We start from the raw sequence: 27,585 nt of genomic DNA, 5'->3' as shown, positions 1-27,585 counted from the left end.
TTACGCCGGATGCCCTTCATGACGCAATCCATCTGCATTTTAGCCGGGGAGAGAGGCTTACAGCAAGCTTCCCAGGTGGTACCAACAGGACATTGTTTTACATGATTAGAAAGAATTCTTAAACACAATGGTGTTTTTTTTTTTTCTTTTATGTTATAGTGTGATATAAATTCAAATATTGGTCTACTTATCGTGTAGAACCTCAAAGGGTAATGTCTTAAAATATGGGCCAGTTCTCTGTCATTTTGCCTCCCTTTTGAGTGTAAAGGAATGTTGGCTTGGAAACTGCATCCCAGACATGTGGCCTTGTATAACTGAAGGAGGTCTGTGGTTTTGGCAAGACTGGATTTTTGGCTACCTGGACAGTGAGTCAAACTGAATCATACATTCCATAATGTAACCAAAAACCAAATATTATAGGACCCCCTGAAATCTTTAATCTAAATAAGCTGCGTGGACGGCTGTCTGCAATGAAGAAAGGAAGTTGGAAAGACTAAAACACTGATCATTGGCAATAAAGTTACACGTTTTTAAATGTCATCAGACCTATATTTAAATAACTATCGTATACATGAAGGTTATCTTCACATCGAAACATGCTTCTAAGTAATTCTTGTGTGCAAATGTGTCCTTTTTTTCTTACACAGTTTTATTTCCATTGTGTTGAATCAACTAATTGTTAACAAGTCACTCTCGCTTCGTCACACTCGCGGAGGTTAATGTAGAAATCGTCAATCAAACATTTAGAGATCCAGTTTAAGAAAATATTTTCAAATTATCATAATTTATAACGTGCATAAAAAAATCAGTCCTGAACATTTGATCCTGATTTTAGTGTAAAATAAAAATGCATTTAAAAATAGTTTTGAACAAGGCATCCCAAGGTTTCTAGAAATGGAAAAGTACAAGAATTAAATAAATATTTACAAAGACAAATATCTGTGTGTCACCATTTTGAGTGTTCTTGACCAAAGGTATATCTGCAAAGAATTCTGAACTAATATTAGCAAATACATTGAACAGAAATGAAAATGCAACAATTTTTGGTCCCATTTTGCGTGAGCTGAACTCAAAAGATCTCAAGATATTTACAATATACACAAAAGGCCTTCATATCTCAAATATTGTTCCCAAATCTAAATCTTTGTTCGTGAGCACTTCTCCTCTGCTGATGTAAACCATCCACCTCAAATGTGAAGCATATCAAGATACTGATCAGAAAGCACAAGTACTGCATAGGTGTGCCTTAGGCTACCCACGATGAAAGGCCACTCTTAAAATGTGCACTTTTGTCACACAGCCCAATGCGACAGCTGTTGCAAGTTTTTGTGGAGCTGCTATAGGCATGCTGACTGCAGAAATGTCCACCAGAGGTGTTGTACCATGAACTAGAATGTTGATTTTGATCCCATAAGCCGCCTCCAAAAGGGTTTGAGAACATTTTATAGTACATGATAGAGAAAAATTTGTAGTACACAGTAGTGAAATATTTTGTGTTATGACATATTTACGAATAAAGATAATTCTGATTCTGTTACATCCAACTGGCCTCACAACCCCAGACCATCTATATTCACACCAGCCCAGGACCTCCATATACACCATCTTGAATCTCACCAATATGATTAAATTGCTCGTTTGAGACAAGCGTTTTATTCTGACCAGTACAGGTGTGTTCAGTGATCCTGCTCCTGAGCGGAAGACCCCTTTTGCATACATTGGAAAATTTTTAATCGCCACATTTGTATGTAAGTTCATGTAAAGCGTTATAAATACCCGTTCTTATAAAAGGCACCTGTGTACCCTAATCTCCCTTGGACATCTTTTCTCACCAATTACCTGCCTGATACGTTTGCTTGATTTTATTAGATGAGTCATGTTAAATGGGAAGAGTTGCAATGCAAGCTAATTGGTTTGTGTTATATGTTTGCATTTACCGTATTTACTACAGTGATAGGAAGACAATTTTCGAGAAGGCTCTCAACCCAGAAGTGTCCCAAAGCTAACAGCTTTCTCTTCTATTATATACAAATTCATAACTGAAACATTTAGCACATATCTATTGTTTTGTCAAAAAAATTCCTGGACATGTCAGAGAAGATATATTTCAAACCCAAACTACGGGTTTTACCTTGACATAATGCTTTCTTCAGTGCATTAGAATTGAAAGAAACTCTTGGCTGCTTCACCATAACTGCAGCGTTATGGGCAGCGCTGCTCTGAGCATCTGACTTTTCGTGGTCGAGAAGAACATAACTGTGCTGGAGCAACTTAACCAACCTGGCTTTGTGTGATTCTCACCCCCACTCTCTTTCCCAAGTTCAGGGGGCTCATCAAGGAAGACATGGACAACATCATGGCCTTGACAACAATCCTCATTGAAGTGCCTGAACGAGTGGCACTATTGTCAGACAACAGTTTAAAAAAAAAATGGAAAAGTACTCCAGTGCCCATTCTTAAAAAGTCTTCTTCTTTGTCAACTTTGAAATGGGCCAATCTACCTGCAACTTCTCCCACAATTCTCTTCTGGTAAACAAATGGGATTGGACTATTGTGAAAAGCATGGGAAAGTTGTTACACTCAAGTGGAATTACTTTAAAGGGGATAACATGGAATTGAAACATACTGCGGATTTGAAATATAGTGTGTCGTTTGGGACACCTATCATGGAACCTTTCTGACAACATACACATTTTTGTGCACTAGCTGTTCATGTTGATATGTTTTGAAATTAAGTGGAACAGAAGAAAGAATATGGTCGTTCCAAAGTAGTATAAATTGGCCCGGTGATTCTTTGTTTCCCTAAGTTAGACCAAACCCCTTTTTTATGATGCCTGCATATATGGCAAATTGGTGGCATGTATAAGCCTTGGTCTTCTCTCATGCATAAATGATGCTGCAGCGTTTTATCGGCACAGCAAGACAAGCTGTTTGCAGTCATACACATCCATAGAGTTCAACACAGCAAATTAGGAGAGGCGAGGATTATCTCACGAGAGAGTGAACATGGCAGGCTAAAAAATCACGCATACACACGTTCGCACGCATGCAGACACTGTCGGCAAAGACTTTGCCGACAAAGTCATGAGAACGTATGATTGTTTGCGGAGCAACGATACTCACACGTACCAAGTACCCTGAGGAAAGATAGTAGGGTGCATTTGTGCCATCCCTCTATAGTAACTACTGACAAAGCATTTTGCCTTTTTGTCCTTTGTTCCACTGACCAACATTAGGACACTGAAATAGTTTTCAGAGTACAGTGGCACAGATGTTTCATGTGCAAAGGGACATGTTAGTAAACCTTGATTAGTGTTCCATGCAGTTTGAAAAAGAATAATGCAAAATGCATACATTTCACACATTTTTTCCATTGTTCCATTTGATTTCTGTGTCATTCCCTCTCTCATTGTCTATTACTGTCAAGCAGGACATTTCAGAAATGAAATAAAATCCAGTGGCTTTTGAATTTGCATCCGCCTTTACAGAATAGTGCATGTGCAGTGGTACAGTTAAAGGCGTGACAGATAACGTGGTAGTGGGCAACTATGTGCTCCCCCATTGACATCAAACAGTCTTCTGATATGGAAATGGGAGGGCAAGGGAAGAATGACTTCTTAGTGTGGCTTTGTTTGGATATAGGCCAAGGTTTATCCTTCCTTCTTTTAATTTACCACTCATCCTTTTTTATTCGTTCATTGTTCAGTTGGGCAAAGATGCCGCCAAAATGTTTTTCTTTTTATTCATGTATTGTGCGTTGCCTGTCCTATAAGATTTTATACAAATAACTTGAGTTTTAATTGTCATGCATTAAAATAACTCAAAAGTGCCAAACAATCTAATGAAATCAAGGTGACTGTGGTCCACAATAGGCACGTCGAGTCACTTTGCTGCGATTGCAAGTCGACAAGTAACAATTACGGTACCAAGCGTGACAAGCAAGCCTTCATCTGTGATTTTACTTGTTTATAGATACTGACTGATTTGAGGAGGATATTAGAAGGTAGTCAGTCGAGCCATCTGACAAAAGTTAATTACATAAAGCTGCTGCCAAGCTAAAGTTGCCAAGTACTGAATACCGAGTTGTTGATGACTGAAGACTGTCATTAAATAGGAGAAACTAAACTTCATGCTAGGAAATTCATATTCCAGTTGGAGAAATAAAATTTTCATGGAAGTGGTCCCATAAAGACTCTGCAAGCTACAATTTTATTGAATCTCAGTTGTGTTTTCCCTATGTTTCAGTTCACTCTGTGAAAATGTAATTTAAGGTATCACAGGGATCAAGGTCTCATGTGGACCCATGGACAATTGCTGTAAAATAAAGATTCTGTGCCATCAAGCTGCATTTTCTTCCTCCCACAGGCTGGTTATGCAGATACTGTACGAGCTACATGCAGCATTACGGTACCCTATTGTGAATACATGACCACAATTGTCCAATCCCATTTGTTTACCACAAGAGAATTGTGGCAGAAGTTGCAGGTAGATTGACCCATTTCAAAGTTGACAAAGAAGAAGAGTTTTTAAGAATGGGCACTGGAGTACTTTTCTATTTTTTTTTTAAACTGTTGTCTGACAATAGGTTCTGAGACTGTTAGTTCAATAAAAAGCAGGACCATTAATTAGCACTTTCAAATGAAAGGCAGGCAGAGTGTTTGACTGCCCAGTGAATCTACATAATGTACATACAGTACACACAGACACATTTTACTTGAAATGGGCATCTACCTGTTTTACTTATAAGTTGAAATTTAGGATGAGATGCTTTCATTGAAATTATTTCCTAGCATGTCTTTTTTGAGTTGCAGGCATCAAAATACAATTTGCACTCAAATTTAGGCCTGACGTGTTTGTACCTGTGTTTGTTTTTAAAAAGCACCGAGTGTTTGTGTTTTCGGGAGTAGATTTATTGTTGTTCATGCATTGTTGGCCATCATTTGTATAAGAATACAAATTTATGGTGCAGGCAAATAGTTTGTTCATGGAAAAGAACAAAATATTTTTTATACAAAACCAGGTGTGAAAAAGAAATGTGGCAACTCAATACTGTTTGACTGGTTGGCTACATGGTGGCATGATTAACAGGTAGCACATCTGTCTTACAGCTCTGAAGTTGTGGATTCAAATCTGGCTTCTGTTCTTTGGGTGTCTCAGTGGGTTTTGTCCGGGTACTATGGTTTTCTCTCACAGTCCTAAAACATATGATCGGTTAATTTAAAACAAGAAAATTGTATGTAAGTGTAGATATGAGTGTGATGTGAATACTTGTTTTATATGTGGCCTTCAATTAGCTTACTCAGGGAGTATCCTGCCTCTTGCCCAAAGTCGGGTGGGATAGGGTCCACCACACTCCCGACAATAGTGACAATATGCACAGGAAAATGGAATAACGGATAGACTACCCATCCATGCATCCGGCTGTCAGCCCGTACATTCTTCCAACCATTTCTTGTACATATTCTCACTAGGCCTAACATTGCCCTTAGAAATAATTTAAAACCCAACTGTTTGGAATTTTAATTGAACATCTCTGGTTTATCTGGTTTGTGTATCCACTATTCTCTTTGTAGACAGGATAATGATAACTGGACTAGTTAAACTATGTAAATTATATTTTACCAAATGAGCATAACAAATGCTGACACAAATTATAATAATAATAAAGAGGATTTTGGTCTGTAAGGAAGGCAGCAATCAAGCATTTGGGATTCAGTATGTGTGACAGTACCCAGTATGTATCTAAGAAAATGTGATTTTGTATTTTTTTCTTTGCATTTGTATTGTTGTGCTGAAACAACAATCCTTCGGTCAATCAGTAATGTGTACCCTTAAGCAACTGTATACTGACAATCTACTCCATTTGATATCCAAATAGCAGGGTGCCAAAAAGAGGATTTACACATTATTGATAACGTTACAAAAATTGACTAAAGTATTACAGATAAAATAACTACATGCATTATGGTACCAGGAAAAAATGGACAAAAGCCTATATTGAAGTAGACTGTTTCCTCACTGCTCTTTGAGTGGGACTTATTAGTTAGTGTTTAGTGTGTACTATTGTGTTCTTAGTTAAAGCTTGGTTGTTAATAAGGGACCACATACTTCATGAGTCCGATCAGTTCCACCTTTCAAAATTAGGTTTTTAAAAAACAGTAACAGTGTACCACAGAAAGCAGTATATCATAAAAGAATAGTCTGCCAAATGGGGGAGTTTTGGAAGGTACCACACATTTTCTCTCTTTACTCCTAGGAGTGCATGTGCTTTCTATTGAAGGCCTAAAAGAAAAGACACAAGGCTTGGTTGAGAAAGGGACCGAATGAGAGGAACTCGATATGGCTCCATTTAAACGTGGAGCCACTGAGTGGGGGGGACTGAGAATGGGAAAGGATTCTCGCTAGGCATCGTCAGTAGAACTGCAACAATACAAAGCTGTTTTGCAGGACACAACCTTTTTTGTTGTTGTTAAAATCTTGTATTTGACCATTCTATAAATATTTGCCTTCTGCATATGTGTTTGTATTTTCATTTCTCTTGCAGCACTTTAAGAAGCAGAGAAGGCTTATCCCCGAAAGAACTGTGTGGAAATACTTTGTCCAGCTTTGCAGCGCACTCGAGCATATGCACTCCCGGAGAGTCATGCACAGAGGTAGACTTGTAAAGACTCTCAATGCCCAATGCTGAACAAATTTAGTAGACTATCAGCTATTGTAGTTTATGCAACAACTAACTGGCCAAAGAGTGTTGGTAATTACCAGAATATATTGTAAAATCTTTTTGTAATGTAAAAGCCCCTTAATCAAAGTGATAGTTTTGATGTTCATATATAACTATTACTGTCTACGTTTTTTAAATGTGCCATTTTAAACCTGAAGAAATAGTAACTAAGGTTTCAAATTAAAAGTATATTCTTTTGGTTTCTAATAAAATGGTTTTGTAATTCAATAATCTTTAAATCATATTGGACTGCCCAGAGAACTTAATTTCCTCATTTGAGATGCTGAAATGCAAATAAAGTATAGCATATTGGTGGTCAACTATTATGGGCTTAAATAAAAACTCAAAAATGTGTCAGTTGTAGAAAAGAAATTGCCAGACAATATTATTTAATGGTTATTTCACTGATCTCAGCAAGAATTGAACATTTTAAACTATATATTCTGAATCAGAATTCCATCCTTCAAAAAAAAAATACACGGCACTGTTTGTGTGACAGGGATTTGAGCACTGTCAGTGTTCAGCAAACCATAGACGAGAGAACATCATGTTAATGGTGCCCCGTGCTTTCAACAGCACCCAGTCAAATTAAGTCCTCGGAAGCACACACACAGTTACAGATGAGATACCTCTGTTAGACTGTCTCTGATTAGCGTACAGGGACACTAACAAACCTGGAGCTTTAGCAGCCATTTTACAGAGAAGGCTTATTGAAAATCCACTTAACAATTAAAGGCTGCTGCTGGCTACTTTGATATAACTCCCAAAAGCATACTTAGAGGGCTTGCCTGACAACTGTCAAATTGAAGTCACTGTTTTCAAGAATATTTAACTTGGTATATAGACATTTTCCCAAATTGAACATTCTGGAATCGTAATTGTTTAACTGGAACTGAATGTCGACAGCCAAAGCATTTGAGTTTGATACCAACAAACTGAACAGATTTTCCTATAGCATCAATGAAGTATTTACCTAACCTGACTCCTTTCTCCGTCAGACATCAAGCCAGCCAATGTATTCATTACAGCTACAGGAGTAGTGAAGCTAGGAGATCTTGGACTCGGACGGTTCTTCAGCTCCAAAACCACAGCTGCTCACTCCCTCGGTAATTCACAGTAGTGTTTTAAGTTCTTGGAAATAATGAAAGGCACACTACATGTTTGTCCGCCTAACTTACACGAGGCAGCCTTGAGTAATCACCTGCAGTTGGATGTGTTTCATTAGCCATGGTGAGAGCAGAGCCATGTGTCATTTAGCCATGCTGCTTTCTCAGACATGTGCCCAACTGCTTCATAGGCCACTTAGTCACTTCCTGTCGGAGTGCCCTTTAACCCTTGTACAGATGGATACTGGGCACAAGTATTTGACACACAACTCAGATAGGAACCTTGTGCCTTTAAACACGCTGGCAAACTTTACAATCAGTTACTGTTAGTGTTAAGTGGGTGCCTGTTTGCCATAGGAAATAAAATCTGATTACATTGTATTTTTCTTTGAAGATATGAGAAGCTATAGTAAATAGGATATTGGCTTTGTTTGCGCACAGAAGAGGCGGACTAAACAGGAGACAAATTGACAGGATGGGCCCATGTGCCCAATTACTGTATATTCTTCTACGAGTTGGATGACTGTAAGCCATTTACTGTAAATCTTTTGGAATGAAGCCAGTATCCGATTGAGAGGTTTTAGGTGATAATTAATTTCTAAAGAAACAGACCCAGACATTTGTTTCACTTTAAAGCTGACAGAGGGTTTAATGCAAAAAAGACTGAACGCCTCTTTGTCACTTCAAAGGTGTCCAAGTGTTTAAAGTCGTAGTCTCCCACTTAACATTTTCTAAAGTGCCTGCACTAACTGCCATCTATCACTGTGACCTTAACCTGTCACTGTTAATTTGCTACAAAGTAAAATCAAAAAGAAAAAAAAATAGAAACAAGTTACATGGATTAAGTCAATCAAAAAATATTTTTCATAAGTGCCACATGGCTGAAACGTGATATAGTTTATATTAAAAATTTATTACTACTAATAATAAAATAATAATAGTTTAAAAAATGATCATTTCTGAGGTGTTATAGAACAGAAATGGAAAAAAGTATTGCATGTTTACACACTCCGTTGTTGTATCATAAGAATCACGTAAACATGATTTTAAAATGGTAGTTTGATACAGTTCAATAGACTGTTATATTTATTCAGTTAAAATACAAAATACTTGCGAGAAATGGGGAACTTTCCATTTCTGGTCCTCCCCAAACCAAGTAGCTCCATTTAGTTCTCCTTTCAGATTAACCGAGGCAAGTAATTTGTTTGGTCTGTTAAAATTTTCTTCAGTGACATTTTCTAACAATAAGACGTTGCGTTGGAACAGACTGACTGCAGTGGTTACAATTTGGCCCACAGAGACACCCAAAGAGCTGTCCAACATATTTCTGGAAGTCTTAATGGCTGCTTAAATTAAATAGATTGGAATATGTTGAACATGTTCCAAATTGTCATTCACACTGTCTCACTTTCAGATGTCAAACTGTTATTATAACACACAACATGCTATTCCAGGCATCTATGCAGCAGCAGCAGTAGCAGCCCAGACTGTGGAAAAAGTGTGACTTTCATGATCGCTGTGAAAATGTCTGCAATTGTTCATTAAACGTTAAGTCCACAGCACCCTCTTTAGGCTGAGCAGGGACAGGCAACCCCGTTCCCAGGGTGTCACCAAAGTTATAATCATTCATATTGAGTAATTTGAATGACGTCTTACAGAAATAGTCAAATAAAATACATGTTAACATCAGTTTCAAAGCAGTCACATTTTCATCCGTGTTTGTGTGTTAATCATTTACCCATGTTTTTGTATGCCTCCGGCATGTATAGCTGTACCCACACTATAGTTGTAATGCCTTTCTTCACCGCAGTCTTATTAATAGTCTCTTGTCTTTAGTTTCTAAAGAACAGTGTGATAATTAACACTGAAAAAGTATGTCAATGGAAATAATGAGGTGGTCTACAGTGGGCTTATCCTTTCACCAGATGTCATTGGGTTTTCCTGTGACAACCACTGAAGTATTTTCATGTTGCTGACACCCTTCTTGTCATTTTTGAGCACATCCCCCCGTTTTGTCCATCTACCATAGGATGCGTCCGAGGTGGAAATGCAAGAGGAAAAAGTGAAGCCAGGGGATAGTGACAGACGGAAGATGGGGCAAAATAAATGGACGTGCAGATAGCCAAGAAACCATGAGAAAGGAGGACAGAATGTGTCCAGTGTTGGAAAACAATCTGACTGTTTGACAGTAAAAAAAAGAAAAAGCATAGCAAAAGGAAAAAGGCATGGCAGGAAAAAAATAGCAGTGGAAATAAAGAATTAGTGGAAGGAGCCATATATTTGTGCATGTTTGCACAGTGATGTCCCAGTGTGGGGCTATACTATAATAAGCCGCGCCACAAGCTGAACAGTAGACGTGATGGTGGTCCAACTATTTAGTCTGTCAACTAAGAAGCTTGAAAACTAGCAGCCAACAGCTTTTTTCAGCCTTATTCTTTTCATCTCATGCACACTCGCACACGCTTCTTCCAGTGACACATAAATTGTTACTTTCTTACACTGACGTATATGTGCATGTTAGGTGTGGATGAAGTAATATCTTTCCACAGCAACACATAGAGTGCTTAATACATTTATTGGACCACCACCTATTTCAAGGTTTATGCCACAAATGCCCTCAATTGACAGCAAGGATAATTACCAGTCATTGTTTGTTTATGTAATAAAGTATGTATGTAGTGGAAAAATATGTAGAATATCTTGGCTGAAACATTTTTTAAGATAAAATATGTAACCAATCATAAATGGGAAAAAAAGTGTGAAGCACATCATTATTGATTTGTAATGTTAACTCCAAAAAGCCCATTGAACCAACTCAAATTTAGGTATGAAAAGGTGAATTCAGTAGATAATTCCTCATTCCTGTTCAAAATGCTAACTTGTAGAGCTGTCTGAAAATAATTGTACGTCGTCTTCATCATGCTGTATGGTCTCTTTATGAGGTGGTCAAATACATCTGTTAAGCACTGAAGATGCAACATTATGTATGGAAAGAATATACACAAGTATGCAAAATGCGTCACTTTTCCAATTTTGCTGAGTATAAGATTATGTGCACTGTAGGCTTGGGCCAGTAAAGCGAAAGAGGGCCAAAGAAACAAAAAGATAGCAACCTGACAGCTGATCTAGTCATTAAAAGAGCGAGACAGTAGCCAGTAACATATAGTATAATATACCTGTAATTAACACCTTTAATGAGCCTGGTAGTTCACAATGTGAAATGTGAGGTGAGAAAATAGAAAGGAAAACATAATCCGGAGCACTCTTGGGAGGTTGATATTGGGGATAATTTTGATGCTTTAGACATATTTATAGAAATGCAATCTTATTCTTTAAAAGCCAGCAACAAAGTTGTACAGACTGGTCGTGCCAAAATCAGAATGAGGGCACAGTAGGACGTAGGAAAGCAAAGAATTCCATCTGACTACAACACTCCACGCTAGCTGCTGTGATACCTGAGAATGTCAAAATCTGTCAAAACTTGGGCGTGGAAAAATGCCCTCAGAAATATTATGATATATGGCCAAACATTCTGCATTCATAAAATCATTTTCAGACATACATTTTTTGAACGTAAGATTTTTGTTGTCACACAATTAAGTGTGGGGAAAAATAAATTCACTTTTATTACTACAATCAATATTTTAAATGAAAAAGAAGTTAACTGTGTTGAAATATAGAGAACACTTTTCCTAAGCTCGGGCAAGAAACAATAATGTACTCTAGTGTTGAAGTCTTACTTTGAATCTTCATAGTGTAAAATCTATTTTTAAGGCTGGATCTTTTGAAATTCAAAGCCAAAGAAAACTCAAATCATTTTTTTTTTTCAAACTCAAAATTCCAAATCGTATGACAAAGTTCCACTGTATCCCATTTGAGAAGCAAGGTGGGAAATGCATATTCAAATGGAGTAACACATTTTACGCTGCTGGTTGCTAACCCCCAGCAAGTTAAAATAGTGCCTATATAACAGTACGTCTGCATTGACAAAATAATTCACATCTCATCCTCTACATCTATTAAATTGTTATATGAAAAATACAGCATAGTCGGTTATTCTTAAAAATTAAAATCAATCTCAACATGACTTTGAATTTATTTAGATGAATAAGTAATGTGCCCTTAATTTAGCATGCTGAAGGAGCCTCAAACAAGCGCTGGTGCCTTTTTATGCAACTATTAGCATAAGAGAGGCTGATTCTTTTTAATCAGCTAATAATGAATGTTAGGGGAGCTTGTTCAGACTGTACCATGAGACCACACACAAGCATGCACATGCTAGAAAACCAGCCTGATGACCAATTAAAGCCCCCTGTTTATTCCTCACTTTTCAAGTTGGCTTTCTCACTGCCGCTGCAAAAGATTGTTTTAATGACAGGTAACACTTCATTATTCCTTTTTTTTTTTTTTTTTTTCCAAAAGTGTTTTCTCATCCCAATTATACCTTCAGGAAAGCTTTCATTTCAGCTCTCATGAACTACTGATTTAATAGTCAATACTGTTTATATGTGTGTGCGTGTGTATATATATATATATATATGTGTGTGTGTGTGTGTGTGTGTTGTATTTGATCAATAATTTGTTTTAAACAGGACTGCAAAGTGGAAATAAGTAATTATAGAATTAAAAAATAATAGTGCTGTTCAAGTCTAAATGGTGATTCTCAATTCTTCCACATTTCCACATACGTTTGCTTAAGAGGATGTGGAATGGGTACATGTTAGTAAAATGTACAACCATATGTGATTACTATAATGTAAACCTGCTGCTGGATGTGCTTGGTCGACTTTTATATTGGAAATCCCAGCAAACAGAAAGCAAATGCAAAAAACATCCTTTCCAACTCTCCTAAGAAAGGCGCAAATCTGTAAAGCGACCTGCAGTGTCTTACAGACATGATGTAAAGTTGCAGTTCCCCTTGGAGTCCAGTTGGGTGAAGGTCTGATGCGCTGGAAAGCTGCCAGTCGCTATGGTAGTTTGGGATTCTTGAGTTTCAGAACCAGAAATGGGTCTGTTTTTAAGGCTCCATCAATGCTCTCTTCAATAGCTGCTGTTTCAGATCATTACCAACCCCTCTAATCAAAACTGATTTATGTATATTTCGTGCCTGCTGTTGCGCGCATCCACAATTTTGTCATTCTTTCACAATTGTATGCACTTTATAGGCATGTGTTGGTCTATGCAACCTTTAAATATCATCATACTTGAGCTGACTAATAATTAATTTTGGCAGTATACTTTAATGACTCCCTGTAGTTTGCCTTACTTGCACTCTCATGAAAATACTTTCATTGTTCACGGTAGAAAAGACGGCTTAATTCCTTCTTTTCTTTCTTTTTTGTGTGAGCACACATCACAAGGTTTATAAACTGTGGTAAGCAATGCCATGGTAATCACTGTTTCTCCTGTTTTCTTTTTCCACTTCCATCTCTCTGTGTCCCATTTCATCATCTAGTGGGTACTCCATACTACATGTCACCGGAGAGGATACATGAAAATGGATACAACTTCAAATCGGACATCTGGTCGCTAGGATGCCTGCTGTACGAGGTAAAATATACCCAGCCATGCAGATGTGTTACCCGGCCCATTTTCCCTCGGCAATGGTAGGGTTCTTGCAAAAAACAAAACAAAAAAAAAAACAAGTAGTTATTACACTGACTGATTTTATTTTTGTTCGGGTAAATCTGAGGTGACGTGGGATCGGACATTCGAGTAGACATACTGTATCTGAAAGAACAATATAGCCTGACTGACTTCAACACTAAATGGGGGGAGTTTAGCCAAAGTAAGATGAAAAGTGGATAAGGCAACTAATAAAATGAAAAGGGAAATGAAGATAGGTGGGGCTGGAGAAGGAAGACCTATCAGTTCTTTAGCAGAGACAACTCCATCCATCATTTCAAGGTAGGCCAAACAAGAACCCTGTGGAGATCCAGTTTTCACAGCTGTATTGTTACCCAAGCAGTGCACACCACACCATGCATAATATGCTATTTGAAGAACAGACCCTTGCTGTCCAAACTGCTTGGGTCCATGGTGCATCCACAATATGTGGAAACTTTCTCACCTCCTTTCCTCTCTGCTCTATTTTCCTCTCCCCTCTGTTCTATTCCCTCTGTGTGCCTGCCTCCCCTTTCCTCACTTAACCTTCAGGCATAAGGAATTCACAGAGACACCCAAGCTTGATCCCATTGGTACTCATTGATTTCACTCTGAACACGGTAGGGGCTGAGGATTGTGCTGGTTTGAGCGTGTGTGTTTAGTGTGCACACATGTGAAACAGGCCCATTTGAAAGCGCCTATGTTTTTCTTTTTTCTTTTCCCCCATTTTGCCTGTGGGTCGGGTACAGTCCGAAGAGTCTGTCGATACCTGGTCATTGTATCTGCGTCTATCTTCATTTTCCATTCTGTTTGATGCCTCTCTCCTTGTGTCCAACCTCATTACATTCTTTGACCCTGCATGTGCCCCTCAGCCAAACCCCTCCTCCATGGTAACATTAGTAGTAGGGGTTGTCTCCAAGGGTGACTGCGAAGGTAAGGAGGTTGAGTTTGCGCAACACCAGTTGATTTAAAAACTATCTTCCAATGTTCTTTCCTTGCCCTTGTGCTTTCAATGGAAAAAGAACACAACATTGCTTGCGTATGTACATAACACACAATCTGGCCTTTTGGCACACAATTTATACACGCACATTATTTTAGTAGAGGAGGAGAAATGCTTTTACGGGAAGGTTCACGTTCCAGTATTGAGCTCAGCCATGTATCCCTGATTACACCCCCACGATATGTATTGATGTTGGTTTTATGAGACTTTGGATCCTTGGCTCTCAGCAACCGGCATTTACATGTGATGAGCTGCCCCACGGGTTAGTCTGTTTTTGATTGTGGACTTCCCTTTTTTTTTTTTTTTTTTTTTTTCCCAGAAAAAATGTAAGTCTCCGTTAAACGTTTTACACGCTATTTACTTTTTCCAAGTATTTTTATCTTTCTCTTTTGTATCATGTAACCTCCCTAAAATTATTTGATCACTTTTGCAGTTGAATTTTTTCAATTATATACAGACTTATACTTGAGAAGTTGTGGCTGATGAGTATGTGGAAGAAAAAAAAAAAATCTAAAATGAACACTATATACCAAACAAAAGTCCTGCTCAGTGGAACAGCATATACTGTAGATCCTCATACCTAGAGTTAATTGGTCTCCTTTCTTCGGCGCTCCCTTAATATGTCAAAATTGGGCAATCATGACTCCACTGGGATTAGGTACACAGTATTTTTAATGACAATCCTCAGACAAACAAATTGACGAATATGTGTTCATAAAGAAACTTGAAGGACCAATGTGGACATAGTTTACTCGGAAAGAGTGTGAGAGCGTGGTACTCGATGTACGTATACACACAGAAAAGAGAACACATCCACATATTGATATAATTGATACAGTATTGGAAGATAGTCTATGGTCAAATATAAATGTGAACAGCCCTCATCAGCTTTAAACGGACAGCAGGAGAGTCTTGAAATCCTCCACAGCTGCTTAAAGAAGCAAAAAAGACGACAGCAGAATTTATTTTAATTTAACCAGAACGTAATTTGGTGAGCTTGCGTAGGTTCAGGAAAACTGGCTTTGCGGGATGCATCTCGAACATAGAGAGCACAACCAGACCTTCTGAAAAAGAGCGGGGACTGTTTTTCTTTGTGTCTGTGTTGTACCACCAACAACTCACACCCCTTTACACAGCAGGCATGCGTCCCCATTGAATATTTCTCGAATATCAATGAGCCGTGCACTCTTTCCCTTTCTCTTTTTCTTTCTTACTCAAGCGCACACACACACACACACACCACACACACACACACACACACACACACTCGGGCCACAGAGGTCAGACAGTGAGTCAATCATCTAACCCTTTGCAATGACATAGAAAAAAACGAGTATGTGTTTGTGTGGCATACATCTTTATGCGTCTGTGTATGCACGCACGAGCGCAGGGGGCCAGCAGCTGTCAGGGGTTAGGAGCAGCAGACACTAATGAAGCAGATGAATAGTGCAAAAACTCTCAAATAAAAACAGGACAGTTGACATTTTTCATCTGTCAAAAGTAGAAGATGCATGAAAATACATTGGGGTTTTGTTTAACCCTTTGCCTCCTGGTGTCTATTGCTAGCAGATTTCTCACCCCCCACCACCACCACATCCTCCTGTGCGTCTGTTATACCCTCGCTCTCTTTTTGCCTTACTTACTTTGAAGTGTATATTTTTTTGTAAACATTCACCAGCCCTTGCACACAAACATGCACTCTGTTATACAAAATCAAAAAGCAGACATGGAGTGTGAGAATGATCTTGTCTGTGTCATTGAAATGAATTTTTACAGAAAGTCGTCAGCATGTCGAGTGCAACAAATCAGTAAGTCCTATCTGATAAACAAGGTTTTCCTCTCCACTTTTGACATGTACGGTTTGTCTTTTTGCAGTAATTAAGAGTGATTGGTAAAAAACTAACACGGAAGCTATCTTTGACATTTCATAAAAATGTTTCACACCTTGCTGTACTGATGTCATTTTAGGTTGTAATAAATTATTAATTACCATACTTAATGCTCAGCAATTTTATGTGTTCGTAGTTGACGTGCAAGTTTGGTCATTCCTGAAGAGTTAATAGGTAAAGGAGTAAGCAGTTTAAAAAGTTTTTCCAGCCGTTGTGCGTTATTGCATCTTTTTAGCAGTGGTGTGGTGTGGTCTGTGTCGTGTAGACACAGACATTGATGTATCCGTACACGTAAGTAACAACAGAGTTATGGTATGTATTTTGTAGCAAGGTAATTACTATTCAAAATTTTGTCACATTACTTCGGGCCTAAGTGCTCGGCAATGTCCACATGCACGTTTTAAAAGCACTGGTTTCCCTAGCTATGGGATATTAAAGCTTTACATCCACACACAGTGGGGGTGTGGAACAAAGCCACATGAAAATGTGTTGGTGCTGTATCACAGAAGCCTTGCTGAAGTTTTTTGTATGAATAATTATATATTTATGTATATATGATATTCTTTCTAATTTTTATATATAATCGTTTAAAAAATATCGAAAAGATGGTAAAGAAGATGTTCTGCAATAAATTGGCACTAATTTAGAATACAAAAAATATTTTGACAAAAAAAAAACACCTTACTAAGGCCTGGTGTTAGATTTCACCTTGAAAAAATTCATTTGAAATGCAATTGTATAATTGTTTCTGCCTGAATATGATGGATGCAAGAATTGCCTCCCAGGGTTGCTGTTTGGAGATATACTCGCCTGCCCTCATAGTTGTTCCCTTTAAGCAGAAGCTACATGTGTGTATGCGTGTGTTAGACTTTATAGGAGAAATTACATTTTGAATAGACATTTTAACAAATTTCCTGGGTTTTTTTTTTTGGTAGACGCTCCCCTAAAGGGTCCAACCTTCGTTTTTCCAAGCTGAGGAAAATCACCCTAACACATTCGAAGGCTTGTCGAGACATGGTGGCCATCCAACAACCATCCAACACTCATTGCATCAGGACCCAAAGTAGCACATTATTCATTAGTTCACCCTTTTAAAACAACCCATGGTGCAGGTGTACTGTATTTCACATTACCGTAACACCTCACTACTTCATGCAATATTTATCATTCAATGGACTAAAAAGTCTAGCCATTTTAATAAATATAACTATTATTGTAACACCATTTAACGAGGAGTTACGATATTTTGAAATACACATGCGCCAGAGTGTCTCCGGTGATCCTTGTGGTTTACAAGAGTGTTAATAAAATGTATTTGTAAGCCCACTGCAAACATTTTTCCTTGTGAGATTCCTCAGGGCTAGCCAAAATACAGTACGACATAAGTAAGCCTTTGGAGGATCCTGGATCAAGAGGTTCTTGGGACTCCAGAGACACCAGCAGCCTCAAATCCCTGCTCACTGTGTGGCTTTTTTAATAGCTGCCTTAAGATGATGTATTTGCCCGACAAAAACATTTAAGAAGTAACATTTTGGCTAACACAAATAATTTAACAATGTTTCCAGTAAATGTGGAGGAAGGTGACTGGTATCAGATTTGAAAATATATATTTTTTCCCAATCAACTGGCTTCACAGGATGAGTCTCAACCATAGAGAGCACAACCGGACCTACTGCAAAAGAGTGGGGACTGTGATTTTATCCATTTGCAAAAACTCTCTCAGAAAAACTAAAACTAACAATTTCTTGAAAATAATGCCTGCAAGCATACAAATTTTCAATCGGCCTGTTATTTAACCTCATTAAAGCACTCCTTTCCTCCCTGCGCCTCATGCAAATATTGAACAAAAATAGTAACTTTAGTAACCACATAATTTTCTTTTAGGAAGGCTGTCGAAACTCTTTACACATTTCCACATAGCAGTAAAACTCTTCTTATCCTACCCATGCTGTTACTATCCACATCTGTTTCCCCCACCTCTGTGCTTGTGCATCTGGGCTCCAGAGGATGCAATTTTTTTTTCCATTTGTTCCAGTGAAGTCTGGTATCCCTGTAGCTCACCTCATGACTTTCTTTCAGCTCAAACTCTATAAAGCACCGTTCCTTAGAAAGTTGAAATTTTGCCGATTTTGTTTGTGTACGGATGTCCAGCCATTTGTCACTCTTATTGGATTGGATTTATTTTAAATACAATACTGTATACCTATAGCTCAGAGGTTTATTGCAGCTCACTTAGAGATTTCCCGATGTTCATCCGTACCGTGCAATGGAAATCTCTAGCAGTTGAATGCCTACAAGCAATAGCAGCCAGCCACAAAAGTAACGATAAACTGTCACAACTAACCTAACTCATGGTGGCCAAAACAAAATAACAAGCAATAAAAAAACTCTCACACTTTCCACTACGGCCACATAACCTCCACACACTTTATGCTCTGTGAGTCACAATATTGACCCACGTGAAAATAGGCCGAGCAAGTGTTATTTGGCTAATTTGCTTCATCAAAAGTATTGGTCAGGGTCTCAGAACCTCTCCCATAGGACCTATCGCCATATGGTGGTCATTATTTGGGAGCCAATATTTTTATGTAGCGGTAGGTGTTTTTTTTATGTACATAAAAATTACATAATCAAATCATATACATACATATGGACACTTTGATCAATTCTGGAAAATTAAGGCTCAAATGTTTTCTACTGTTTGAAGTTGTTATATACAGTGGGATATGCCACATAACTCTACATCATTGCATAGGGTTTCAATCAATAACTATAAAGTGCTTTGAAAACATTAGCCATCATTGTGTTGTACAAATGAATCAATAATTACGTGAAATGATGGTCTTTTGGTGAATTTTCCGACCTGTAGGGGTGGAACGGTCCACAAAATCCGTAGTTTGGTTCATTACTCGGTTTTGTGTTCACAGTTTTCCCTACACTTGGACTCATAGGAAAATCAATTGTCTTGTTTACTTGGGATAAAACTTAAAAGTATGTTCACTTTTATTATTATTATTGTTGTTGTTATTTGATTGTAACTACACTTTTTCTTGCCAATCAGAAATACTTATTTGCTTCTCTATCTTGTTTCCCTACCAGTGTTGTATTGAGCAGAGTACGACTATGGTTCTCTTATTCAGGCCACAAAATAGCTGCATTAGCTTTGCCTCTCCTGGTTGCTGCATTTTGCCTCAATTCCTTTGAAGACGTGATTCATTAACAGTTCCACACAACCCACCGAATTCTAAGTGATTAGCGATTGGTGGTTACTGTATTTCGTATAAATGATGTTTTGTGGTTAACTTGTTAATCATACAGTATGTTTTTGAATATTGTACATTTTCATTTGGGATCTGATTGACGGGTTCCTTCATTGAAGCCGTTATTGATGTTGAGTTGTTTCAAGGTTGGTTAGATCATTTTGGTATGTACCAAAATGTGAATGTTAGTGTTCTATTTTCACCTCTATTGAACAGCTAAGTATTTATTAGATGTTGAATAGCAAGTGAAAATAGCAAAACATCTGGCTAACCCAAACCTACAAAGTGTATATTTTAGTTAACATCTGGTAAGAATTCATTCCTGTTTGGACTCGCTCACATTTTTCGTTTTCTGCGTATTTCAGATGGCAGCTTTGCAAAGTCCATTCTATGGAGATAAGATGAACCTTTACTCCCTCTGTAAGAAGATAGAACAGTGTGACTACCCTCCTCTTCCATCAGATCACTACTCTGAGGAAGTAAGTAGTGTCATACATAAATTACATTTAGTACTGTGGTATGTTTGCATTTTCTCCAATATTTGGTTTATTTTCACAGTCTAGATTCGTGCAAACCTGTGCATGGCTCTTGAAATTTTCAGTGAAACAACGCTAAACAACAATGACCAGTTTCTCTTTTTCTATGCCAGATCACTGATTTTGACTTGTTTTATTGGTCCTTTTTTTTTTTTTTTTACATCTGAAATGCATCCAACTGTCTTTGCAGTTTATTTCCCTGTAATATCATTACTCTATGATCAAAAGGCCATGATTTTAACTGTTTGAAAATGAAATCCCACATATCAAAAGCATCTGGCTATGCGACAGACTAGAGTGAAACAAAATGAGCTTGAGTGTCAAGTTTCCCTAACTAAATGTTAAATTATCAACCATAATTCAGCAAAGCCTCATTCATGCACATACATGTAATGTAGTCGGGCAGCGGTTAGCGATGGCATGGTAGCTGATTGCCTGTGACGTGAGTGTGTGTATGTTTGTGAACAGCCTGGGTTTCGCATCTGTACAGTGCCTACATAAGGACCATTTTGTTGGAAGACATCTTTTTGTCCCAAATCTCCATCAAAGTGTACTGACATTCAAGAACATTGATTTAGTGTAATATTTCTATGGAAAAATCAGAATGCATTTGCATTAATTTATCTGTATAAAAAAAATCATAGCATAACCCCCTCTTCCAAATGTATTATGTAAAAATAATGAATTTAGGAGTTTATAAATACCACAGTGGCACAACATCACATTAGAAAGACCGAAACACTTTTTTTTTTCCACTCTTTTTTTTGTTTGTTTTTTTTTAACTCTTGGGATGTGTCTCTGAAGTGTTTTTTCTTCATGGTAAAGAGTTCAACTGAGATCTGTTGCTGTCTCCTCTGACTGACCGCTTTGCTTCACTTGACTAACTTCGTAAGCAGCAGGAAACCACAAGCCTGGCTCTTATGAAAGCTTTAAAAATAAATAAATAAATAAATAAACAAACAAATAAATAAATATATTCCTCTATTAGCACAAATAACATACTTCGTTTGGTCTTTGCATATTATTAAAAAGGTTCCTGAATTGAGCACAAGCTTTAAACATTATAGTTTGGGCATTATAGTTTTAGTTACATTATTTTTATGGCTGTCTTTTCATTGAAGAACTATATAAAATATTAATTTGGTCCTGAAAAGTAAAAGCTTGTTACTTGCTTATTACTTGCACTTTGCTACCTGTGTTTCTGCATGTACGAGTCCGCGGTGGGTAGTTTGAAGTTTTCGCACTAACCCCTGCCGAGACCTTTTCATTACACTTTGGTGTTTACTTCATTAGGTTGAAAAAGGCTAATCGCACTGCGTTTCATGTCTTTGCACTTGTGTTTTTTATGTGCACGAGCCATCGCACACGTATTTGTTACAGTAGCTCGCTCTCTGCACACCCACCGCTCGGAGCTGGAGCATGCCCCACATGTCACCCCAATCCCGTAGATAAGGAGACAAAGCGATAGAGTGAGCGAATGATGGCGCGTGAGACAGGCTGATGGAGAGATGGAGATGAGGGGGGGTGCCTACAGCGCCTGTCTGGATGTAAACAATGCTCCTGAAGGATCGGCAGCAAACTGTCAGCTGCTCATCTTTGTTGTGTCATTTAACCATCTCAGTCTATGCTTCCACCGCCTCCCCTCTGCCTCCCTTCACCAGCACTCGCTCCCCCTCCACCCACCACCTGACACTTTTCCCCCACTTCCCCCACCCCACTCGTCATGCAAAGAAGCACATGAATATTTTACATATCTGCATCTTTTGTAAACCCCACCCAAATCACCATTCGGCACTACTAATTCTCAGGCTATCTGAATTTACATCTTTTTCCTCACTCCGGCACCCACATATACGCACGCCGGCTGATGAGAATTCGTCCGAGCCACTGCCGTGGAAGAGAAGCCATGAAGTTGGCAGACAGTTACCATAGCGACCTCTCATAGCTGTTTTTTTTTCCCCTTTTCTCGGCATCCTTTTTTTCTCTTCTTTTTTTAATGATGGTGGTGGCTGTTCACCCCACGAGCCTGTCTGTCTATCTGGTCCAATCAGCCGCTTTGCTTGGCTTTGTATGTGAGCGCTGGAAATGGAGTGGCAGCAGTGTGTGTGTGTGTGTGTGTGTGTGTGTGTGTGTGTGGTGTGTGTGTGTGTGTGTGTGTGTGTGTGTCTGAGGAAAATTCTGCCCACCAGCAAGCGATTAATGTGCTCAGGCCAGTTACCTGTTGCTTTGTTGCTACCTTAATCGAGAGAGAATGTCAAGAGTTTGTGTTTTGGCTGTCGTTTCTCCTTCTTGGAGAAGCTGTTTTAATCTGAGGAACTCCAATCGTCATTAACGCCTTTATTTTTCCTTTCCCCTCCCAAACCGCCCCTTGTCATCAGCTGAGGAACTTGGTAGATATGTGCATCAACCCCGACCCGGAGAAGAGGCCGGACATCACCTATGTGTATGACATCGCCAAACACATGCAGAACCTGACGCAGGGCAGCTAAGCCCGGAATTGCACAAACTATAGCTTGTAAAACACATCCCTCCTCAATTTCCATGCTGGACGTGTACACATCTATCCGCTTCTATGCAATTACTTAGTCCAGAGCTCATTGTGATAAGCGGGACAGCATTTATAACATGGTTTTTGGAGGATGTAAACGTGACTGGCAGCCTAAATCCTTCCCACTCAAGGTAAACATTATGATGAAATGATGCCCTCCTCAAATCTGTCTCTTGTAAATCACTGTTCACTTTGTATTTCTTTTCTCATTAAGGGTCCCAAAAGGTTTTCAGACAGTTGAATTTCGAAGGTGATATTTAAACTTCAAGTTATACAGTTTTCATAACAAATGGTGTAATATATAACAAGCTAAAGTAAAGTGAAAGTAAGTTAAGGTTTAAAGACGATTAAGCGCAATGATCCCAGAGTTCAGACAAGTAAAAATTTGGCTGGCACTTTTTATCGTGCTACAGCAGGCCTGGCAGGGTGGTTATGTACAGCAGGGGTGCCCAAACTTTTTTTGCCCTAAGATCTACTTTTCAAGCATTTTTTTTGGTGTGGGGCGGGGGTGGGGGGTCGTGACCATGTCTCTGGTCAGAGAGTGCACAGAACTATCACTGAGCTAAAATTCTGGGCTGCCGACGCAGCTCAGCGCAGATGTATATTGATTTACATTGCATCACCCCATGATCCAATCTTGCACAACACAACATAATTAATATTGTAAATTTTTTGGCATCACCTGAGTTTACTCCGATGCTCAGCTGGCGATGCATTTAGTCCGGACAGTAGCTCTTTGACTCAGCCTCAAGCAGAGTTCCAAATGTTCATCAGTGAGTGTGGAACAAGACTTGGATTTAATGATCTTCGTGCGGAAAAAGGCGTGCGCATATAAATAAGTGGAGCCGAATAGTGCAGTCAAAAAGGTACCACATTTCCTCATATTGGGGTATTTGAACTCTCCGAGTAAGTTCTAAAACTTCAGTGAGAAGCACTCTGGATCTCCGATGTCCTTCCACCTCTGCTGGGTTAAATCCACAGCCGTGGCTTCACAGCGCCGTGTAACTGTACTTCTTGACAGCTGGAGTGCTTTGATCAAACATAATATGCCTGCCTTATTTTTAAAGTCCCTGAAAAATGCATCATCTGCTTCAACGATTCCTTCTTGGAAGGACTTGTTGTTCTTAACGATGACGTGAGTCACCCGTAGCAATGCATTGGTGGCGGCTTTTGAAGTACGTGTGAAAAATAACTGCTGTTCGGACAACTGGGATTTTATTTCCTTCACCTTTCTCTTTTTCAGCTTGCCTTTTGCTGGGAATTCAGTGTTGTATTTTCTGCGTAGAGTCCTAAAATGCCTCTCCACATTATGGGATGGCAGACTGGCAGATGAGGCATATGCATTTTGAAAACATCGTGAAAAAAATATTGCTCTTCGCTTTCTGTATGAAGTGGTAGGTTTTTCTCTTCTTACTTGGTCCAACTCCTCCTCTAATTTTTATAACCTTTATTAAATTTCAGAGAAAACAGAGAGGATAATTGGCGGTAACTCACTGACAAGCTTGTTAGTTCTTAGATACTTAGTGCCGTTGTTTGCGCGTGTGCGTGGCCTCATTGTTAGAAAATGTCAGATGTCATCAATCATATATCAAGCGACGGGATGGATGATGGGCTGACATCGTTTTTTTATGTCATGCAATGTCAGCATATGTACCAAGTCCCTCGTGATCAATACATTGAGCACCCCTGATGTCGAATATTTGGAAAGCAAGGTTGGGTCGCCAAGTGATGTGCAGGGGGGAGAACATGTGCAAACGCCTACACAACACTTTGAATGTTTGTCATTTTGACACTCATGCATTGTCTTTCAAGTCTGCCTTGAAGGAGTAGTGGAGACTATGCAAAAAAAAAAAAAAAAAAGCAGATTCACATCTGCTGTTTACTACTTTCATTGACACCAAAAGAATTATTTCTTGGTTTGACTTTGATTTTGTTTGGGAACAGTACTGACCTGGATGTGTGTATTGCTCAAACAGTGTGAATACTTTTTGCTGAGTAAGTTTGACATGTGTTCGTCATGAAGGAACTAATGGCTTAAAGAGACAAGTGATTCTTGCCTTAGAAGTCATCCGTTCAGTGTACCATCTCATGGCAATTGACTAGATGATTAGTTTGCATGAGATACGCGCAATAGTTTGTTCAAAAGTGTCCTTCAATCAGCAGATTTATTATCTCGCACTGTGCAAATGCTAAACAGATTAATCGTGACAAAGCACTCCACAAATGCGGCATTCATTCTGGATTTAAAACACTGTTTTCACATTATTAATACTAGTAAAGTCGTCATATTGTTAAGGAATACTGTTTTATTAGCTAAAATAATACAATCTCTATGTGGGTTTGTTACTAATCACAGGTTATTTTTGTCCAAGATCCTGCAAAATCCTTGAGAAATGGCTGGTCCACATCATTTGTAATTCGTAGTAACATTTACCTAGTTTCTGTCCTCTGTTCAAACACCAAAGTTTCCAATTATAACACTCTGAGAGGCTCTTTAATACATGAAATAAGTTTACAATCGTGTGGCACACGTGTAGCATGTTCGCTGGTTTGCATCAGTGATACTGCATGAAAGGAGTAGTTGATCAGCAGTCACACTACTTTCTTTCTTTTAGCATAATCAGAAAGCCTGTTTTCATAATTAGTTCTAGTAAACACCATTTTATAAGCATAGAAAAGTACCATACTTGTTTCCCTCAATCCTTTGATGCACACAGAAAAAACCCCACAATGTAACGTCATTGAAACAAAAACACCGTCGCCACTTACGATCTCCAGAAGAGATGCATCCCATATTATTATTATTTTTTTTAATGTATGAAAGTCAATGTAATTGAAAGGAATGTTTTGCCCCCGACTTAAAATGTCATTAACGTTTGTCTTTGCCCTTACAAGAGATAATTTTACATATGCTGTGTTCCGTTGAATTGCTTTGGCTGGAGTTCGGCGTGCACATTGTGTATTATATTTTGTTTGTGCACAGACAATGAGATCTAGGTCGTTTGTAAGTTCTCACAAGGGGCTTGTTAAATATACATAGAGCTGGGGATTATGGTGGTTCTTATTAAGGTTTATTCCCTTTTCACGCAAAGTATCACAGGGCTCTACTGTGCACCATTATTTTACCTTGACTCCGTTAGATTTTCCAAAGGCCATCTTATGTAAGTCGTTTCATGGGAGAGTCGAGGGGTTTTCCCAAACGTCAAATAATAGGCTCTGTACAGGCGTTATTTATGGTGCAGCTAGTGGTCGGTTTGGTTTCATCTTGTGTTAAAGAGCCCCACCAATGCCATGTACTTCAGTTTGATGCAATAAAGCTCTAACATTTCTTCTGACTACTTGAATGTGTACTTTGTCACTGACACAACACACACACTCTTACCAAATACCCTACTTATGCCAGTGCCGTACTTAATAGTTTTACCTTTAGCCAAATGTCTGCAAAGTATTCCTTTATTATTTCCAAGGCCTTTTTTTTTTTTTTTTTTAAACAATCTGTAGTCAATTTGAGACAACTGCTGAAGTTAACTTGTCATTGTGTAGTCATTACGTTTTGTTCTTTGTCACATTCATTACCAGGCCAGTTTGGTGAAGAAAACATGATGGCGGGTGGTGAGCTTGAATGTACGTTGTCTCTTTTGTGAGGCTTGCCGATAATGTTTGACAGAACCAAGTTGAAAAAAGGTAAGTTAATGTTGTGAAAAAGACGAAGTCTTCTCATTTTCCTGAAAAAATTGTCAAAGGTTCCAGCAGAACCACTATTGCGGTAGCATTCATGCAAATGTCTTGGATTGAAAGTCATTAAATGCCTTGTACTATAATTGTTACGTTTTGTTTTTGACATATCTAAAGCAAGGCTGAGTTGCCACTTTAATCTCCCCAGACGCTGCTCATTAGTTCTGCTCTTTTTTTTTTTTTTGACCAAGAACTATTTATGGTGTCGTGGACTTTGTTTAGAAACCTATAGTCTTAATAAATCCAGCTGCTTAGCTGACATTGTTACATGATCATATCGTTGTTACAGTAAACGGTTTTTGGGTGTACTTTATTTCATTATTCTTACGTGTGTGACCTCAACAATTCCAATGCCCCCGCCTCAAAAAAAAAAAGGAAAATCAAAATTGATGCTTGTGAAAGATACTTGGAACACATTTCCATCCAAGAGGAAATTGTCTTTTATGTTAATCCCGTAGAGTAGCTTCTGAAGTGTAGAAACCCTCTTAAATGATGAAAAGTAGAAAAGGGCAGGAGTTGCCATATGAAAACATCCCTGTCAGCTCCGTGTGTACTAGCCTTAAGGTGAAGTACGTCTACATGCTTCCACTCATCTCCAGAGGTAATGTTTGCTTAAAAGGCATGTAGACATCTGCTTACTTCATTTCAAACTCTTGAGTTCAATCCTGAATGAGCAGACAGACTAAATCTTGGCGTTACGAGTTTGATCATGTGTGCGTGCGTGAAGGCCTCCAGGATAGTGTGACTCTAAAGTTAACGTCAAACCAGCTTGCTCTGGGATACACTTCCGACACAATATTACAAGGAGTGGATGTGAGATGTGAAACAGGCAATTATTTTACTGTTTCCTCCTTTTCAAGACTACTCCTAGCTTGTTTGTGACTAACACGCCTTCTGTTCACCATGGACATATACCGTTGGGAGCTACTTAAATATAATATAAATGTACTTTTTTTCTCATATTTTTTTGTCAGTTTAATGTAAAAAAACAATGTGGGGTTTGCTCTAGAAGCAAAGTACTTCATTTGTGCCGTTCCACTAATTTTTGTTGTGCTGTTCTTCTGTTTGAGGTCATTAGCAAAGTGGTTATGGTGCCTTGGTTCCCATGAGTAACCCCCTCCCACCACACACTCACACCAGTCTCCAGGTCCTCCAAATCCCTGTTGGCAAGGGGAGCGGTGGG

The 27,585-nt window shown here is 38.6% G+C and overlaps 1 protein-coding gene and 1 long non-coding RNA gene across 3 annotated transcripts in view; one reads left to right on the top strand and one right to left on the bottom strand.

Moving 5' to 3' along the window:
* nek7 (NIMA-related kinase 7) overlaps positions 1-26,002 on the top strand; it is a 65,105-nt gene extending 39,103 nt beyond the window's left edge. Inside the window, exons 6-10 of the mRNA XM_061825430.1 lie at positions 6,545-6,653; positions 7,720-7,827; positions 13,283-13,377; positions 19,949-20,062; positions 22,498-26,002. Of these exons, the coding sequence (XP_061681414.1) occupies positions 6,545-6,653; positions 7,720-7,827; positions 13,283-13,377; positions 19,949-20,062; positions 22,498-22,608 (537 nt within the window). The 3' untranslated portion in view covers positions 22,609-26,002. The remainder of the gene's footprint in view (positions 1-6,544; positions 6,654-7,719; positions 7,828-13,282; positions 13,378-19,948; positions 20,063-22,497) is intronic.
* On the bottom strand, positions 4,889-8,021 carry LOC133503635 (uncharacterized). 2 transcript variants are annotated; one of them, XR_009795784.1, is made up of 3 exons: positions 7,923-8,021; positions 7,695-7,819; positions 4,889-5,195 (listed from the first exon to the last, which is right to left on the bottom strand). It is a non-coding gene; the product is annotated as an uncharacterized LOC133503635 (long non-coding RNA). The 2 variants fall into 2 exon arrangements; XR_009795785.1 differs by having other exon boundaries at positions 7,695-7,823; positions 7,923-8,010.
* Positions 26,003-27,585: the final 1,583 nt, after the last annotated feature.

This window comes from Syngnathoides biaculeatus, chromosome 7 (assembly GCF_019802595.1).
Source record: "Syngnathoides biaculeatus isolate LvHL_M chromosome 7, ASM1980259v1, whole genome shotgun sequence".
Lineage (NCBI taxonomy): Eukaryota > Metazoa > Chordata > Actinopteri > Syngnathiformes > Syngnathidae > Syngnathoides > Syngnathoides biaculeatus.
This window is presented reverse-complemented; position numbering and strand designations above follow the sequence as displayed.